Source organism: Ochotona princeps, chromosome 9 (genome assembly GCF_030435755.1).
Source record: "Ochotona princeps isolate mOchPri1 chromosome 9, mOchPri1.hap1, whole genome shotgun sequence".
Classification (NCBI taxonomy): Eukaryota; Metazoa; Chordata; class Mammalia; order Lagomorpha; family Ochotonidae; genus Ochotona; species Ochotona princeps.
In genome coordinates this window covers 61037861-61056315 of record NC_080840.1, presented here as the reverse complement: position 1 = coordinate 61056315, position 18455 = coordinate 61037861, and the positions used below count along the sequence as shown (strand labels likewise).

Sequence of the window (18455 nt, the reverse complement as noted above, 5' to 3'; positions counted from 1 at the left end):
TTAACAATTGAAATTGCTGTCTTATTCCATCATTCTCCCTTAATGAATATCTAATAGCCTACCACTTTAGGAAGATACTTGTTCAAGTTTCCTAATTCCCTTGATTTCAAGGATATCTCTGAGCTTCGTTATCTTATGATACTGTTGTGACTTTAAGACTACGAAACACAGAACACAACTAATTAGGTAGAGAATAATTTGAGGAATATTTTACTTTAAGAAATATTTTTTATTGGCATATACTAAAATCTTCACAAAAGGGTACACTAAGTTGGAGCTCCAGACCTGCCTTTTGTAGGGTCAAAATACTCACTGCAGTGCCACTAATGGTGAACTCATTTGCTTTCCGGACAGCCTATCACTTTTGCAAATCATATCCTGTTCCCTGAAGCTTTGATTACTCGTGTGTACTCTCAGAACCAACTTCAGTGCTTGGTGACGAGTGTTGCACAACATCATCAAAGGTCTATTACCTCTAGGAACTGTGAACACTAACAATAGACAGGAAGAGATCTCCCGCAATTTATTTTTTAACACAAAATGAGTGTTAACTATTAACACATTACCAAATTTTATGCATATTTCACGTATTACATTTTATTTCTCTTTCTCTCTCATCATGCTCATCTGCATTCATACATACAACTTCTTCCAAACTTTGAATAAAATATGTACAATTAGGTCTCCCTACATACATACTGGCATTTTGCCCTTTTGATAGCTTAGTAAAGGCAATCTGAATATATCTACATTATTTTGATCTATTGAAATGTTTTAATTGCTCACCTTTTTGAAGGCTTCTATATATGTGTGTACATATGTATATGTAAATATGTATAATACATGCACATACATCCTACACATAGTAATATAACACATGATATTTCAGTCAACAATGGACTGCACATAGGAAGGTGGTCCCATAAGATTATATCACTTAGTGATGTTGTAACTATGTTAATTATTTCAAGTATAATCTACGATGTTTACAATGACAAAATGTTTAAATAATGGTAGGCATTTGATAATAATGATAAGCAGAACAGATAGAAAAGGTTTGGAATACTCACATAACATATCAAAGTACCTAGGTTGGAGTACCTGTGTTTACAGCCTAGATTCACTCTTGATCTCAGGTTCCCACTAATGTGTACTCTAAAAGGTAGCAGATGATGGCTCAAGTACTTGGATCCTGGCACTCACATGAGAGGCCAGACTGAATCCCAAGGTCTTGGCTTAAGTAGAGTGAATAAGTGGATGAAAGCTCTGTCTGTCTTTCTGTCTCTCAGATGAAGAAATTAAAAAACATAAAATAAAATTTAAAAACTGCCTAACAATGTATTTTTTAGAAAATGTTTTCCTTAAATAAAAATAAGAATCACATTGTGATTCCACCTAACTCTTAATGAGATTGACCTACATTCAGAAATCTGCTAACAACACCTGCTGGTTTGGATGTGGGGAGGAAGTTACACCAATCCACTGTTTGTGGCAGTGTAGGCTGGTACAATCACTGTTGAAATCAACATGAAGAGTGCTGAGAACTTAACATTAATGTACTATATGACTCAGCTAGCCCACTTCTGGAAACATATCCAAGCGAAGTAAAATCTTCATATGAGAAAGTATAATCCTATACTCACAGCAGCACAATCTTACATTGACAGTGGAATGGGTAAAGAAACTGTGAAACATCTGCTCTATGGAAACTACTCAGCCATTAAAAAAAATGAAATTCTATCATTTGCAAAACAATGGTTTCACTAAAGACCATTATATTCAGTGAAATAAGCAATCCCAAAAGGGCAAATATCAGATGTTCTCTCTGATATAAGGCAACCTTTATGCATAATACAAGATTAATAGTTACATAGACAAATATGCATATACAAATATTTACCTAAAGGAACTATGTAATGGAGACTAGCATACCAAGAAGTCAAGATACATTGCAGTATGCAGCTCTACTCCTGAATAAAAGAAAGACTTCCAATGAAACTGTTAAGTAAATCTTGACAATAGAATTCTGGACTTTCTACCACTACATATGCTTATGATGCCATGATACACTAAAATTTAAAAAAAAAGATGATGGACTTGTGACTGTTGCTGAATGATTGTACTGTTGGAAATAGTAAGTAGGTAAACAGTGGTGGGGAGGGGGAAGAGGGTGAGTAGAAGGGGAAATGCCTAACCCTATGGAATTATATCATGAAAAGTAAAAATTATAGAAAATGTTCCCCTTATGTAATACATGATTGTGTTTGATTACATCTACTATAAATAAATATATGCATTTCTATATAAATATAATCAGCTGTAATACAATTCTGCTTCTAAAGTTTGATAATATGTTGTCAAACTGCTTTTCTGAATGATGGTCATATTTCTGCAGGAAGGAATGAAGTAATCTAGCTAGGCTAGAAGAGTCCATTTAACCTGAGAGCTTACTTGAAACACATAGATAAACAAATGCTCACAAAACTCAGTAACTGGGTAATGAAAAAGACACTTTCCTATTTACGAATTACAGATTGTACTTCTATTTGCATTTTAGAAATTAATGCTTTCATAGGCATTAGCTTAATTCATTATGCAACAACAACTGCCTACCCTTTTTTGCATGGGATTCTTACCAAAGAAGTTTGATAAATGATATATACAACATGTAAGGGTAAAAGGTTTCATCTTACTAAGATAGCCCATCTCTTGAAGAGATTCCTGGGGCCATGGTAGGCTAAGCCTCAACCTGTTGCATGATATCCATATGGGCACTGGTTCAAGTCCTGGCTGTTCCACTTCTGATTCAGCTCCCTGCTAATGGCCTGGGAAAGCAGTGGAGGATAGCCCAAAGATGCACCCATGTGATAGACCCAGAGGAAGTGTTTTGCTCTTGGCTTCAAACCAGCCATTGAGTCATTCTAGCCATTGAGGTCATTTATGGAGTGAACCAGTGGCTGGGTGATGTCTCCCCACCCACCTCTCTCTCTGTGAGTCTGAGAAAAAACAAACAAACAAAAACCACTAAACAGTTCCTCATTAAACCCATCTTTGTTTTTATTTTAACTTTTAAAAATTAGTTTATAATCTGAGAGATAGAGGAAGAGAGATACAGAGAGCTTCCATCCATTAGTCCATTTTCCCCCAAGTTTCAGCAATGGCTGATGAATCCAGCAATGGACAAAGTCAAATCCAGAAGCTACAAAATCAGATGAGATCTCCTGTGTGAATGGAAGGGATCAAACCACTTGAGCAGTCACCTGTAACCGTCCAGGCTGCACATTAGCAACAAACTAAACTCAAGGACTCAGATGTGGGATTCAGATTCTCCAACCTATGTCTTAACCAGTAGGACAAACATCTGCTCTGCTTTTTCTAATATTTGGGGAATTAAGAGGGCTAAGAGCATGTTTTTCTGAAAAAAAATTATTAATAATTTCTCCTTGCATGTATGTTTAAAGAACGGGGGGTAACAGGCCAGATCAGACCATACACCAGTGAGTTCACCTTAGGGCCGGTACGTAGCAGGAGCTGGCTGGGCTGAGCTGGGCTGCAGCACCCACCAATACGAGATGGAATTGAGGGCAAACCAAACCAGCCGGAGCCACAACACCTTTTGGCCTGCATGTGAACTGGGCTAGGGGAAGAACCAGGCTGGACTAACTGACTGTATGCTTTGGTACATGCATGAGCCAGAGTAAGTCCAGGCTTGTTAGGCTTTGCCATAGCATTGACTGGCAAGTGCTGGAACTCTGGACAGATCCTGCCAGGCTAGACAGCAGAAACACCTGGAGAGTGTAAGACCAGGCCAAAGAGTGGGCCTAACAGGGAACCTGTGAACACCTCTCTGATTGCTACAACTTTCACTGTTGAGCATGAGAATCAGGGCTGGGGGCAGGCCTGGCTAGACAGGCAGTGGCACCCACTGGCATGAGTGTGGGCTGGATAGTGGTGTGTCTGTTGGGTTGAGTTAGGCTTCAATGCCTGTTGATGTGTATGAGATGAGTTGAATGGGATGTGGGACAGACTGGGCTAGTCTGCTGCACATGCTGGCAAGCACAGGAACCAGGGCTGGGGTGGGCCTGGGGGTGGTTATCAGTGGCAGTTTTGAGTAGACCACAGTTCCCACTGGTGAAAGTGAGGGTTGAGTGTGTGGTGGGCAGGGTTGGTCTGGGCTGGAGCACCGATTGGTTTATATAAGAGATGGGGCTGGAGATAGAGCTGACCCAGCAATTGCATTTACTTGTATGTGTATAGGCTGATGTGGGATATGAATTGAGCCGGACACTGTACTGACAAGCGTACATGAGAGTCAGGTCTGGGATCTCTTCAAATGAGGTTTCTTTGGGGATGTTCCCAACTGAACCACTGGACTCAGAACTCCAACCATGGGAAGAATTGCAGGACCTGTGGTTTGATCGAGGAGTGCATGTGTCAGAACTCGGTTTTCTCGGTGGCTTAGAGCAGTGGACAACATACCCAGATGCTCATGAAGGATATGGCAGTTCACTGGGGCCTGCAGAAGACATCTGGTGCCATAGCAGAGGAAGGAGGGCGGAACAAATTTGTCAACTACCCCAATCAGGCGTTGACAGCATATATCTGGACTAATGGAGACTCTGAGTTGGATTATGTCAGCCAATGGACCTTGGAGGGATTTTCTCATCCTCGATTGACAGCATTTCACAATTATCAAAACCATCTGAGTGGAAGCCTCAGAGCATGCTGAGATGACATCGGGTGGCTGCTCCTCACCCCTGGGTACTGAGAAAGTTGGGAGACTGAATGTGTCATCTCCCCGTCTCCCACCACTTCCCCCAGGCACAGAAAAAAGAAAAAGAAACCTTGGAAACAATGGTCTCACCAAATTTTCCCCAATCCATCAAATGTTCTACTTTAATTAATACAAACAGTTCTTTTTTCAAAGGCAGGGTGCCAGAGAGAGAAGGAGAGGATACAGACACAGAGAAATATTTTATTCACTATTCATCCTTCTAAGGGATCACAACAGCCAAGTCTTGGCCAGGCCAAAGCCAAAAGCCACGAATAGTATCCTGGTTTCCCAGATGGGTGCAATGTTCCAAGTCACTGGAACATTTTCCACTGCCTTCCCAGGTATCATAGCATGGAGTTGGACCAAAAGAAGCATAGAAGTCAGGACTTGAACCAGGACAGAATTACTGGCTTAACCCACCATATCACAATGCCACTCCTCACTGTAACAAGACTTCAGGATGCATAGAATCAATGACAAAGTTCTGAGGAAAGAGAGTACATTAGCAACATAAACTGAAACTCCCTAGTTTCTTTGCATCTAAAATGCATCAAAGTACGTAGTAAAAGATAAAAATTTAAAATGACAAATAATAATTCAAAACAAGACAATTTTAAGAATTCTAAGGAGCGAATGAATAGAACTTCCTCCAGAGGCTGTAGTGATGCCAGGGAAAAGGAGGAGAGGAGAACCCAATTACGGGCAATGAGTAGATAGTGCTTTGGTTGTTGTAGTGTAGTAAGTTAAATACTTAGGGAGGCCCAGGCCCTATTTCAGGTCAACAGGGTACCATTTAGTACATTACTGCTGAGCTACCCTGATGGCCCAAATGAATTAATGCAACTTCCAAAGGTGCTTTACTTGCAAGCAGTGAAAGCTCAGGCCCTACATGTAATAAATATTCTATTAGTCCTTTCCATTTAACACACCAAACACCTAAACATGCCAGTAAAAAGTTTTTTTCTTCAAATTTAAGAATGGTGTGATGACAGAAAAGGTGTGTGGGTAACAATTTTAACTAGCAGCTTCTCTGTCTAGCTCCAAGACAACCCATTGGGTCTGGGTTTTTCATTTTAGTAGACTGCATTCAAACATGTGAATCCCTTGGCGGGTTTTTACTGCATTACAATGTGTCTAAGCAGATCCGCTAGCTTGAAGGAATAAAATTGAATTCCAAAATGAGTAAGCCCTAGAAAACATTGCAAAATTTGCTTCTGTAGCTCCCAGCCTTTCTCCTCTCTTAGAATACTCTCCTCTTCATGACCTCAAACACAGTAATTTTTCTTCCTAATACAGCATCTTAATGTAGGACATGAGTTGAGAAGAAGCCAGGGTGAAAATTCCAGCAAGGGTTCGTATAGTCTGTGAAGGATTTGAATGAAGAGATTTTTTCTCTGAATTTGTTTCCTCAACTGTCAAAGGAGGAATAATAACCCACACTCACTAAGAACAGCATTAAAGATAATATGTAGAAAGCCTTTAACTCACTGTAATTTCTATCAATATAGAAGAGTACCTCAAAATGTTTGTGGTAAATGGAATGAAAGAGTATTTATTTTTGGTGCAAAGAAAAATGTCAAATTCAAGCATAGTGTTTTCATAGCATGCAAGTTCATGAATTTTTAGAAGTTCCCTTGAATGTTTTTCCTCAAGTAGTGGTCCCATGGAGCCAATGCTGTGGCCAAGCATGTTGTCATTGCCTGAAGGACTTGCTTCCCACACAGGCACCAGGTTGAGTTCCAGCTGCTCCATTTCTGAGTCACTTCCCTTCTAATGCACCTGGGAGGGCAGTTATGGATGGCCCAAGTCTTTGGGCCCCTGTACACATGGAGAAAACCTGAAGAAGCTTTTGGATTTCGGTTTCGATCTGGCATAGCCCCAATCATTGTGGCCACTTAAGGAGTGAACCAGTGATGTAAGGTCACTTTCTCTGTCCTCCCTTCTCTGTGTAATTCTTTTTTTTTTTTCAAAATAAATTACATAAGTATTCATAATATAAAAAGTAGCACCATTGTGAAAGGTAATAAATAGGGCCCGGCGGCGTGACCTAGCGGCTAAAGTCCTCGCCTTGAACGCCCCGGGGCATCTCATATGGGCACCGGTTCTAATCCCGGCAGCTCCACTTCCCATCCAGCTCCCTGCTTGTGGCCTGGGAAAGCAGTCGAGGACAGCCCAAAGCTTTGGGACACTGCACCCGTGTGGGAGACCCGGAAGAGGTTCCTGGTTCCCGGCTTCGGATCGGCGCGTACCGGCCCGGTGCGGCTCACTTGGGGAGTGAAACATGGGATGGAAGATCTTCCTCTCTGTCTCTCCTCCTCTCTGTATATCCGGCTTTCCAATAATAATAAAATCTTTAAAAAAAAAAAAAGAAAGGTAATAAATAAGTCAGTTACCAATAGGATTTCACCAACTCAAATTACAGGAGATCGGGCATCAGAGAAAGGAATACTTTTGGTAAGGGTCTTCCCAATGCCCCTCAACTCACATACAAATATTCAACTGACCATAAATTTGACTCTTCCTGCCACAGGATGCATAGCCACAAAATAAACTATCAATATTTCAAAACCTGAAAACTTTTTTCCTGGCAAGCAAAGCTGCCGTCTCTTGGTAGTGGAACCTGCAGAACTTCCCCAGGCTGGTTCATGCTAAGAGCTGAGTCCTGAAGCTTCGCTTTTAAGGCAGTCTTCCTAACACCAACTTTGAGTTGAAGACAGTTGAGTGCATACCCTAGAAAAATGAAGAGGTCCTGTTTGTTTGAAGTGTTGTACTTCGCCATGGATCCACACATAAGGTGGCAGCCCAAAGACTGGAAGAGGATGGATGATATGACTGACTCTGGGGTGGCCAATGGCCAGTTAAAGCCCAGCCTGCCCAACAGGAAATGTTATAGAGGCTCCTGCAGGCTGGACAGTGCATTTCAATTCTTATTGGGAACAGCTACGTGGCCCAATGAGTACCCATATGTACTGCCGATGTTTCAGTTGGGCTGCCAGGCCTAAGTCCCAACTCCTATATCAGTCATCTTGACATCTGTGATGTGAAGGGTGGAGGAACAATAATAGTGAATGCAGCAGCCAGAGCAGAGTGCTCCGACCTGGGGTACATAGTGCATCCCAAGGACTACAAGGCTGTTGGGGTAACTTCCCCCAAAACACTTGAATTTGCTTTTGCCTTTGATAGTAGGGTTCCTGGGGGAAAAAAAAGCTTTGAGCACAGCTTCCCCTGTACTTCATGTGGCTATTGTGATCATGCAGTTGGATGGTTTTCAAACATTGTTATTCTGTAGATGATGAAATCTGGAAGAACTAAGATATATGCAACCGTCTCCTCCTGTAACTGTATTCATCCACTTCTCCCAGGCCCATCCCCAGAGAATATCATCTATCAAAAACTGCAGAAAATGGCTCATCTTCACCGCTGGCAAGATCTTTGCTAGAGCGTCCAGAAGGACCTGCTGAAAAGGGTCTCAGAAGGTATGATGCAGTAGCATGAATACATCAGTGTAGTCTTTGGAATCATCACCACATGATCTGGATAATTGCTTCACTTTTTTTCTTTTTACCATCTAGTAAAAATACATAGTGCCTTGGGCCCGGTGGCGTGGCCTAGCAGCTAAAGTCCTCGCCTTGAACGCCCCGGGATCCCATATGGACGCCGGTTCTAATCCCGGCTGCCCTGCTTCCCATCCAGCTCCCTGCTTGTGGCCTGTGACCCAAAGCTTTGGGACTCTGCACCCTTGTGGGAGACCCAGAAGAGGTTCCTGGTTCCTGGCTTTGGATCGGCGCAGTACCGGTTGTTGCGGCCACCTGGGGAGTGCATCATTGGACGGAAGATCTTCCTCTCTGTCTCTCTTCCTCTCTGTATATCTGCCTTTCCAATAAAAATAAATAAATCTTTAAAAAAACCATAGTGCTTACATTACATAGAATTACTCACTGTAAAGATAGATTTGCATAATAAAAATACATTCAGACATAATGTAGGGAGAAGATGTTTCATGTAATTGTTTTTCAAAATTTTATTTTCCAGACTTTAAAAAAAAGTATTTATTTTTACTAGAAAGAGAGATTTACAGAGGTGAGATGCAGAGAGAAAGATCTTCCATCCACTGGTGCACGCTGCAAATGACAGTAATGGCTGGAACTGAGCCAGGAGCTTCTTCATGTCTCCTAGGTGGGTGCAGGATCCTAAGACTTTCAGCCATCTTCCTCTGCTTTCTCAAGGTGTAAGCAGGGAGTTGGATGGGAAATGGAGCAGCTAGAACATGAACTAGTGTCCATGTGAGATCTTGACTCTTGCAAGGTGAGGATTAGTCAGTTGAGTGAGTGCTCCGAGCCCTCACTGATTGTTAAGATGCCCATGTCTCCTGTCAGATTGTCACATGAGTTTGACCCTGACTCGGGTTCCTGTTTCCTGCCTCCTACTATGGCACATATATCTTGAGAGCTACTGTTGCACAGTCTTGGATTCCTGCCACCCACATGAGAATTATGGATCATACTTCTGGTGCCTGGATTCAGCACTGTTCTTTCATGGACATTTAGGAGAATAAAACAAAGTTCAGACTGAAATCCTTCCTTCTCTCACTCCCCAATCTCTCTTTCTCTCTCTTTCCCCTCTATTAGTAAATAAAATTTTACTGCACACAAAAAAGAAAACACTTTCTTCACAAATTGACAGTAATATCTACATTTGTATGGAGCAATACCTCATTCCTTTCCAACCTCAGTCCTGCATTCCACTAATTTTGTATCAACAGTTATTCAGAAACACGCCATCTTCACCCCCAAGCCTCTTCTGCACTAATGAAAAATTGCATGATGGGAAATTATGACCTTAACGCTTTCTCCTTAAAAAACAGGAGAAGGTTTGTATTCTTATTATTCAATACCTCCAATGAAAGAAAGGCTTTAAGAAAAACTGAATCAAAAGGGGATAGTCTATCTATGCTTTCATAGTTGTATGTGCACATTTAATAAACATCAGAATTAACTTCAGAAAATGTCACTTTCCTTAAAGGCAGGAAAAGTAAAATATTAGTAAATGAATATAAAAACAAAATTAAATAAGATGTTACCAGGCACTTTCTATGTTACACATGGGTAGCAAGCGTCTTCATGTTCCAACTAACAGAAAAGCTCTATTTTGCCTTCAAATCCCACTCTGCCACAACCCTTGTTGTAAACTAACCTAGAAAGTCCTGCTGTGCAATAGGACAAAAAGAGAAAGTCAGGTCATACACGTGATAATGTGCCATGACTCAGAAGACAAGACCTGCCTACTCATTTGTGGGGAAGACTAGCCATTTGTGGGGGAAAGTTCATGAAAAATTAAGTGGCTGGGTCTATGGATTTACTGCTTAATTAACGTCCCTGACATCTCATCCCCAAATATAACCTATATTTTGGACAGCAGAATGAATCTGAAAGCATTATCCTGTTGAGAGTAGCTTCTCTCTCTGAGTAACTTTACAAAGATGATTTATCTCCCACCACAAGGGTGAGACCCAATATGACATAGTACTTGCTTTATAAACATTTCTCTACTTATTGGAAGTCAAAATTGGGAAATTTCCTTATGGCTATAGAACTCTATGTTTCCATTATTGCCCTCCTACTTTTTGAATAAATAATACCCTCCCGTGCTGTCCTGAAACATACTGATAATTACGGGGGGTTGAGGGGTCCCTTTCAAGCCTTGAATTATCTGAATAAAGAACAAATCTCCACATCTAATTGAACACAGCCTGAGCATAGGCTCAGACTCAAAGCAAACTCGGTAAAGCATTTCCAGTAGAACTTAGGCAGGCCAGATGTTCTGGAAGCCGAACCGCGGTCATTATACACATGACAGCTCCTCCTCATTCCACACTGGGGCCAAGACCCTTTCAGCAGTGTGAGGCCTGGTTAACATATGACTCTGGCTGCACTACTGCATGGCATCCAGGCACCCATTTGAACATTTTAGCAGTTTCAACAAGCTCTACTGATGGGACGCTGCAAGCCAAAGAAACGCAAGAGATGACACATCCTTCCACATTACCTGCATGACTCAGGGTGCTAACAAGGAAGATCTTCATGAATATTGGTATTACCATATTTATCTTTCACAGACCAGAATGAGAATGTACAACATTAATGTGTGTATAAATCATGAAATATGATTTGACATGTTTCTTTGGGGATAACACTGAATTCTTGACATTGTTTCTGATGTAGGGTGTGATAGCTTAAGAGTGTGTGTGTAGTGTGCTATCAAAATGTGACCCTTAATATAGCCATGCTTCCTCCTCAATCATTAAATTTTTTTCCAGATTAAGCATTTATTTTAAAAGTGAATACTGAAAATGTATTCCTTTGTGATACACCAGCCTATTTTGTATAAAAATGTGTTCCCCTTAAGTAAAGAAATGCCAATTTTCTCTGTGGAATAATGAGTAATCTTGTAACATGGGGTAGCTCCATAAAGAGAAAGTCTAGGTGGGATAAAATATCAAAGAAATCAGAGGGGAAGAGAATATCATTGTGCCTGATGGGTAGGGAGACAGTAGCTTTAGTTAAAGAAAAGCATAAGGAAAATAAAATAGATGTTTCCAAAGACAGAGCTTGATTTCTTTAAAGTTTGTCTGAGTTTGATGAAGTCTCGTACATTAAATATTATCTTTTCTATCTTTTCTATCTTTTTCTATCTTACATCTTTAAAGTATATTTAGAACGGGGATTGTAACGTAGCAGGCTTTCTCTACCTGCCATGGGCACAGGTTCGTGTTCTGGCTGCTGCTCGATTTCAGATCCAGCCCACTGCTTATGACTTGGGAAAGCACTAGAGGTTGTCCAAGTTCTTGTACCCTTGCACCCATGTGGGATATCCAGTAGAAACTCCTAGCTCCTGGCTTCAGATATGTCCAGCTCTGACCGTGAGGTCATTTGGGGAGTAAAGCAGCAAATGGAAAACCTCTCTTCTCCTCTTTCTCTCTCTCTGTCTCTCTCAATCTCCTTTTTGTAACTCTGTCTTTCAATTAACAGTAAGATAAATCTTCTTTAAAAAGTTTACTTATCGGGTGCAACACAATGACTCAATGGCTAAATCCTCATCTTGAAAGTGCCAAGATCCCATATGGGTAACAGTTCATGTCCTGGCTGCTCCACTTTCCATCCAGCTCCATAATTAAGCCTTGGGAAAGCAGAGGAGGATGGTGCAAAGCCTTGGGACTTTGCACCCATGTGGGGAGACCTGGAAGAGACTCCTGGCTCCTGGTTTCAGATCAGCTCAGCACTGGCCTCTGTAACTATTTGGGAAATGAACCATTGGTTGGAAGATCTTTCTGTTTCTTCTTATTTCCGTAAACCTGATCTGCATTTCCAACTTTCCAATAAAATAATAATAATAATGTAAAATTATCTTCAATATTTTTAAAATCTATTTATCTAAATGCAAAATGACACAAACAAGTAATCTGGCTCACTATGCAAATGCCCACAGTGATGAGGACTGGGATGGGCCAATGCCAGCAGTCAATTCTCCCACATGGATGGCAGGAACCAAACTGGCCCATCACTATTGCCTGTCAGGATTGCATTATCTGGAGTCAGAAGCAAGAGTATCAAACTCAGGTACTCCAAGATGGGACGCAGGAAAATTTACCACTGGGCTAAATCTACACCAATCCAAATATTTTTGGGAATTGATGTGCATCTGCTTATCTATCTATCTATCTATCTGTCTATCTATCTATCTATCCATCCATCCATCTATCTACCTACCTACCTACCTACTTGTATTTCAATAGCTCCTCAATCACAAGTTTATGGTGGATATAGAGATTTCTCAGCTCACATTGTAACATTGTAACTTGTTCCTTCCCACACAAATGCATGAATGAATCCTGAAAGTTTCTATTTGTTCTGATATAGACATGCTAACATACCAGCCTATGTTTCAGCAAATGCCAAACCTCAAAACCTAAGCAGACACAGTTGAGAGGTCTTGCCAATTACATAGTGATCTGAAAACACCAGTGATTTATTAGTCACTGTTAGTTAACCAACTCGTCTTTATTTTCTGTGTTTATTAGTAACAAGTATTATGCAAGCACACATTGTTCTACTACAGAAACTGTTTTTTTTCCAGCCTTTGCCTTGTCTTTTTATATGAGACTACAATACAATAATTTGAATTGTGATTACCTTTTCAAACAAATCTTGTAACTGGAATTAAATTTCATACCACATTTCAACCCTGAAATGAACATAAATCTGAAACTAACAAAAAGTACAAAAATTTCCATATTCAGCTTAATGTTAAGTAACAAAAAAATTAACTCTTATTTATCTTTGGAAATAGCATTCTTCATCACTCAAATGACTAGAATAAGATTAAGAAGACCCTGTTTAGTTGTCTTAGAGAAACATGCATATTCCAATTTCCTCCTGTACAATGGCTTTTATGCAAATGTGAGCCACACTATCGCCTGACCTCTTGTACCATCACACCAGGACAATGACACTTCAATAACTGAAATGGTACATATCTGGTATATTTTATTTTTTATTGTGAAGTTGAACTCTGGCCTATTGAAATGAAAATATCTATGACTCTGTTAACTTCCAACTGCTCAGGTTATTATTTCCTACTAGTAAAGCAGCAAAAGAAACAAAAAGCCAGGTAAAGCTAATTATTCCATGTTCTTGCTTCCTTTTCACGGGCTTCTCGCAATATACCTCCTTGGATTTTCCTCTGCAACCCTCCCCCACACCTTGATTTTAGTTCTTAACTCGGATTCTTTCATCCAGAACATGGATAATGAGAAAACCCCAAAAAATGCTCCTTGGGGAAATGTTACACTAGAAGTTACCTAGGACTAAATCCCACGTGTGTTTCTCTGCTCACCATAGAGACAAGTGATTTGTTCACTGCTCTCAGCCAATTTGAAATCCAAATATGAAAACAGCATTGTGGAATTCAGACAGACTACTCACTACCAGCAGATGCAGGAAGGGAAAAAAAAAAAAAACCCTAGTATAATTAAGCTTTTGACTTTGAACCAACAAAGCAGGGAACACCTCACTTAAAAATACAAACAATACTGGAAGAACAGCTGAAGTGCAGGTGCAGCAAGAGCGCGGCTATGCAGTGCATGGAGTGACAGATGAACCAATCAGCTGGTCAGGACAGGCTGGCCACACTGAGCCAGGAACAAACTAAACTGCAAATCTGAAATATTGCCAAGACCTTACTTGTTCTTCCTCAGTTAGAAGGAGTAGTGCTAAATGGTTTTCATTATGTCTTTTTACTAGGCTCTTTAGAAGAAGATTGGGATCATTTATGGATAGGGAAAATTACAATGCATTTTTTAAAATGAGAATTGGAAGCAAAGAGATTTCTTTAATACATTTCTCAATTTATTCCTTAGGCCATTAATCACGGCATGAATACTTATTGAGGACCCACTATGTGAATAACAATTAACTAAAATTTGCAAAGAATGCACTAGTATGAAATCAAGAAAACAATTATGACATTGGCTTCCTGAAAATCACTGCCATATTTATGACCAGTTAGTGCTATCCGTGAACTCAATTTATGTTAACTGTATTTTAAACATATATTCATACATTCAAAGCAAAGGTCATGGACAATCTGTACTTTCAACTTATTGTTTTATTTTCCTGAGCCAATTTTCTTTCATCTTAAAAATTTCTGGAGCAAAAAAAAAAATTAAACCTTTATACTATTTAGCAGACTCTCCTTTTACAGAAATGCAAAAGATTTTCTCAACAATAACAAAATTCTTTTAAAAAAAATCTTAGGAAAAATAGCACAGCCAAAAAATGAATGCGGCTTTGTTTGTTTTTGCAGTCATCATTTAGCAATAGACTAAAGGTATTTTTTTTGTAGACCATATGGAAAAATCATCAACACGATCTGCCTCTGGGTTCCTTGCCAAAATACCATAACCCACAGTCTTCTACCTTAAACATAAAAGGAAAGGTGTTGTTCTGGTCAAATAAAGAAATAATTTTTACTAGCATATGTCTAATGTTAAAGCTGCCTAAATCCTGCCAAATACATTAAAACAACATCTGTAAAACAGATTTTCATTAAACTGATCAGTTTAAAGTTAAGCAGCTAGGCAGATGATGCTTTTAAACTAACCCTTAACCTTTAACATTTAACCTCCTCCAACTAGTATAAGGACACACAGTTTTTTTAGTTAAGCCTGCTTTGGTTTGACAACACAAGAGGAAAAGTGGTCTAGTCAAACAGAAGTGACACATTACAACATTCAGAGTGTTATGAATCAATATGTTGTCAATAGTGAGAAAAGCTGTTTTCTTGTAACTCTGTGTTTGTCTTACAACTGCTAACTTGTCAGTTTCCTCTAATCACTAAATAATTCACAATGCAAAATGATGTAAATTAAACTCCTAGTGAAAATAAATTTTATACAAGAGATTATTGTCTAGTCATTAACTCAGATTATTTTAAGTCTAATATTAATATTTCAGCCATATAAGAAAACATCATTTTTTCCCAGGCCCAGGTCAATTTGCTAGGTTTTCATTTAAAAGCAATTAATGTTACTTATAAACCAATTTTATTTTGCCGACACAAGTCAACCGAGCTTGCTAATATGCCCATTACTGTGCGTGAAAATCCTTTATTTCTGACTCATAGAAACACAGTTTCTGAAATTGGTTTAGAATAGTATCTCCAACACATTGCTACCCTGGGATATTTTTCTAGTTATTGGTAGAAATATTGAATGCCCCTTGAAGGACAATACAAAAGAACACAGCTGAACTGTTGAACAATAAGTTTCAATAAATAACTCAAACTTTTTCTTTGATCTTTTAATTCGAAATAAGTTTACTCAAAGTAATTTCAGGTCTGTTGGCTGGCTATATTTAAATGTTGCACTGAGCAGAAACACTTACGTATTTTAGAAACAAGCAACTAATGAACACATTTTAATATGATTTCTTAGAATGCCAAGAGTACTGGTTAAGAAATCTAAAATGTCGTGCTCTGCTTTAACGCTCTCTTTCTATTCATGTTCTTATCTCAGTTGGTTGTAATAAATTCAATGACAATATCCAACTCTCCATGAAACCAAACTTCAAGAATAATTCTAGCATCCAGCAAGATCCTCTGCAGAGCAAGGTCCTCAATCCATGCATATAGAATGACTAGTTAAGCACACACACACACACACACACACACACACACCCCTATGCATGTTTAAATGATCCTCAAATAATTAAATAGCCTTTTGTGAGAAAATGAACAGTAACACCACTTTTCTTTGGGTTTTCACATGAGATTAATAAAATAGAAAAATTTGTACATTTATACTTTCAACTCATAACATATTAAATTTAAAGTGTTAGAGAAGCTGTGTGAATATAAACACAGTTCATGAATATTCTATATGGCTCCCAGGGTCTAAATCTATTATTTATGCAAACTTAATGTTTATTTTTTTCTCCGAGGTATTCTGAAACTTTTAATAGGTCAGGTATCAACAGAAAAAAGTAGAAAATTGAAGAGTTGTCAACTGTTGCTGTAAAACCTATGAATTATAATTCAATTAATCCTTTATATTACATGCTCAATACTGTCAACTTCAAAGATTTCCATCTTTCCTGCACTTCTCTCAGTCTGTGAGACCAAAACCTAATGCTTTCATTATTGATTCACACAGTGCCAATATCACAAGAACAATGTTACAAATTCTCACACTGAATCTTTCGGTTTTCTGGCATGCTATATCCATTTAGAATTTGAATTTCCTGAAACAGCTCATAGACAGAGCCAAACTGAAACAGTCCTGCACCTAAACAGTCACAACCTGCTCTTTTTGCTGTGCATTTGTGATTTTGAGCAGTTTTGGAAAAGCTATAGGTACTATAATTGCTGGTTGACTCTGGTAGTATAGTTATCACTGATTTCTAGTATAAATCAACAGATAACACTTGCAAAATGGATTTTGTAATCATATTTAGAGCTTGTTACAATGACTAATGGTTTGCAATATTTTCTGAATTTTAATATCCTCTACACAAAAAGAAGTTTTTAATAAGTTACCAAGTTATTCATCATAGAAATGAATATATTATATTTGTACATGAACTCAGACAATCAAGAGAACCTACTAACAAACTGCAGAAAATACATTAATCAGTAATTAGGGTCTAGAAAAAGTCTAGACATGTTGTATAGCAAATGGTGTTCATCATTTGTACATATTTATTGCATCTGTGTAGTTTTCCAGTCAAGATCAAAGTCTCCTAGCCATTTTACAAGCATGTTTATCTATATCACACCCATTTAGGGGAATGAAAACATTACTACTTTGGCATATAGCTGTGTAAAAAATAAAACAACAACATAAAAGCTGAATCCATTCTCACTGGATGCTAAGACTACATTTACTCAATGGTACTGAGAATACACAGGAAAACTTGTGTGTGTGTGCACGTGAGAGGGTGCACACTTTGGATTGTCCCTATTATTAATCAGACAGAAGGTAATACATTCGCAAAGAATGACACCATTTTTGTCTCTTGCTCTTTCTAATCTTTAACGACAGCCAAGAATAATTAATAAGAAAAACAATAAATAAGAGAAGTTCAGAAAATATTATTTTATGTATGACAATTCCTAGGAAAGTTCTTTTATTTGGGGGAAGCAGTCCAGCAATTGTGGCTACTGAGATAGGTACAGATGGAACATGAGCCAAGCCTCTTCAAGGAATTCTCCAGTACAGTACGTTTCAATATACTTTGCTGTACCTTAGCCTTCTTTCTACCCTCCCACAACTCCCCTCTTGTTTTCTGGACTTGCGGATTGGTGCCCCAAGCTCTGAAATGGTTAATTCCCTTGTCTACCAAGTGCCAGCAGAAACGGATATCACTGCTTACCTTGTAGAGCTTCAGGGCCGACTCATGCCTGTGATTGGTGGTATGCAAGCGTAATTTATCCACACTGTTGGTGTAGTAGTCACAGGCGTTACATTTCAGGTGAACAGGGTTGCCAATGGCGATGCACTTCAGCCTCCACTCATTGCTTTTGCCCCCTTCTTTAATGTGAGCCACCAGTTGATATTTCTGCATATGTTTATCAGTCTTGCAGTGAAGCTGGAAGTTCGCTTTCAGCTGAGTGTTGTAGTTACAGAGCTTGCACTGGTAGATATCTCCAATCACAGCCCTCCATTCCTCTTCAGGGAGAGAACGCTCACTGCTCACATGCACACTTAGGGCCTCCAGGCTGTCAGAGGTGAATTTGTTGCAAACAGCACACTGGAATAGCTTCAGCGCTGGGTCACTGATATAAGGTGACAGCTCTCCTGCAGTAAGGAGGGACAGGTCATCACCCATTAGCTGACCACTGGCAAGCCGGATTTCAGGCGGCAGCTCATTATTTACTACAGGAAAAAAAAATTAAAAGGAAAAATAGAGACTAGAAAACACAGCACACACAAAGGAATCTGTAAAATAAAGTCTTGACAAGGAAGGCGCTTTCTCTAGAGCTTAAACTATAAAAAGCTGTAATAGGATTGAATCAGGATCAATTACAATCATCCCTTTCAACTTCTAAATTCCCTCATCAGATAGCTTTAATTACTCCTACTGGGCATGATGTCATTCTGAAATTTGTATTTTCCAGGGCAAGGAAG

The 18455-nt window shown here is 39.3% G+C and overlaps 1 protein-coding gene across 1 annotated transcript in view; it reads right to left on the bottom strand.

Moving 5' to 3' along the window:
- Window positions 1-18455, bottom strand: part of ZFHX4 (zinc finger homeobox 4) — a 194914-nt gene that overhangs the window by 152958 nt on the left and 23501 nt on the right. Inside the window, exon 3 of the mRNA XM_058668754.1 lies at window positions 17701-18203. Within this exon, the coding sequence (XP_058524737.1) occupies window positions 17701-18203 (503 nt within the window). The remainder of the gene's footprint in view (window positions 1-17700; window positions 18204-18455) is intronic.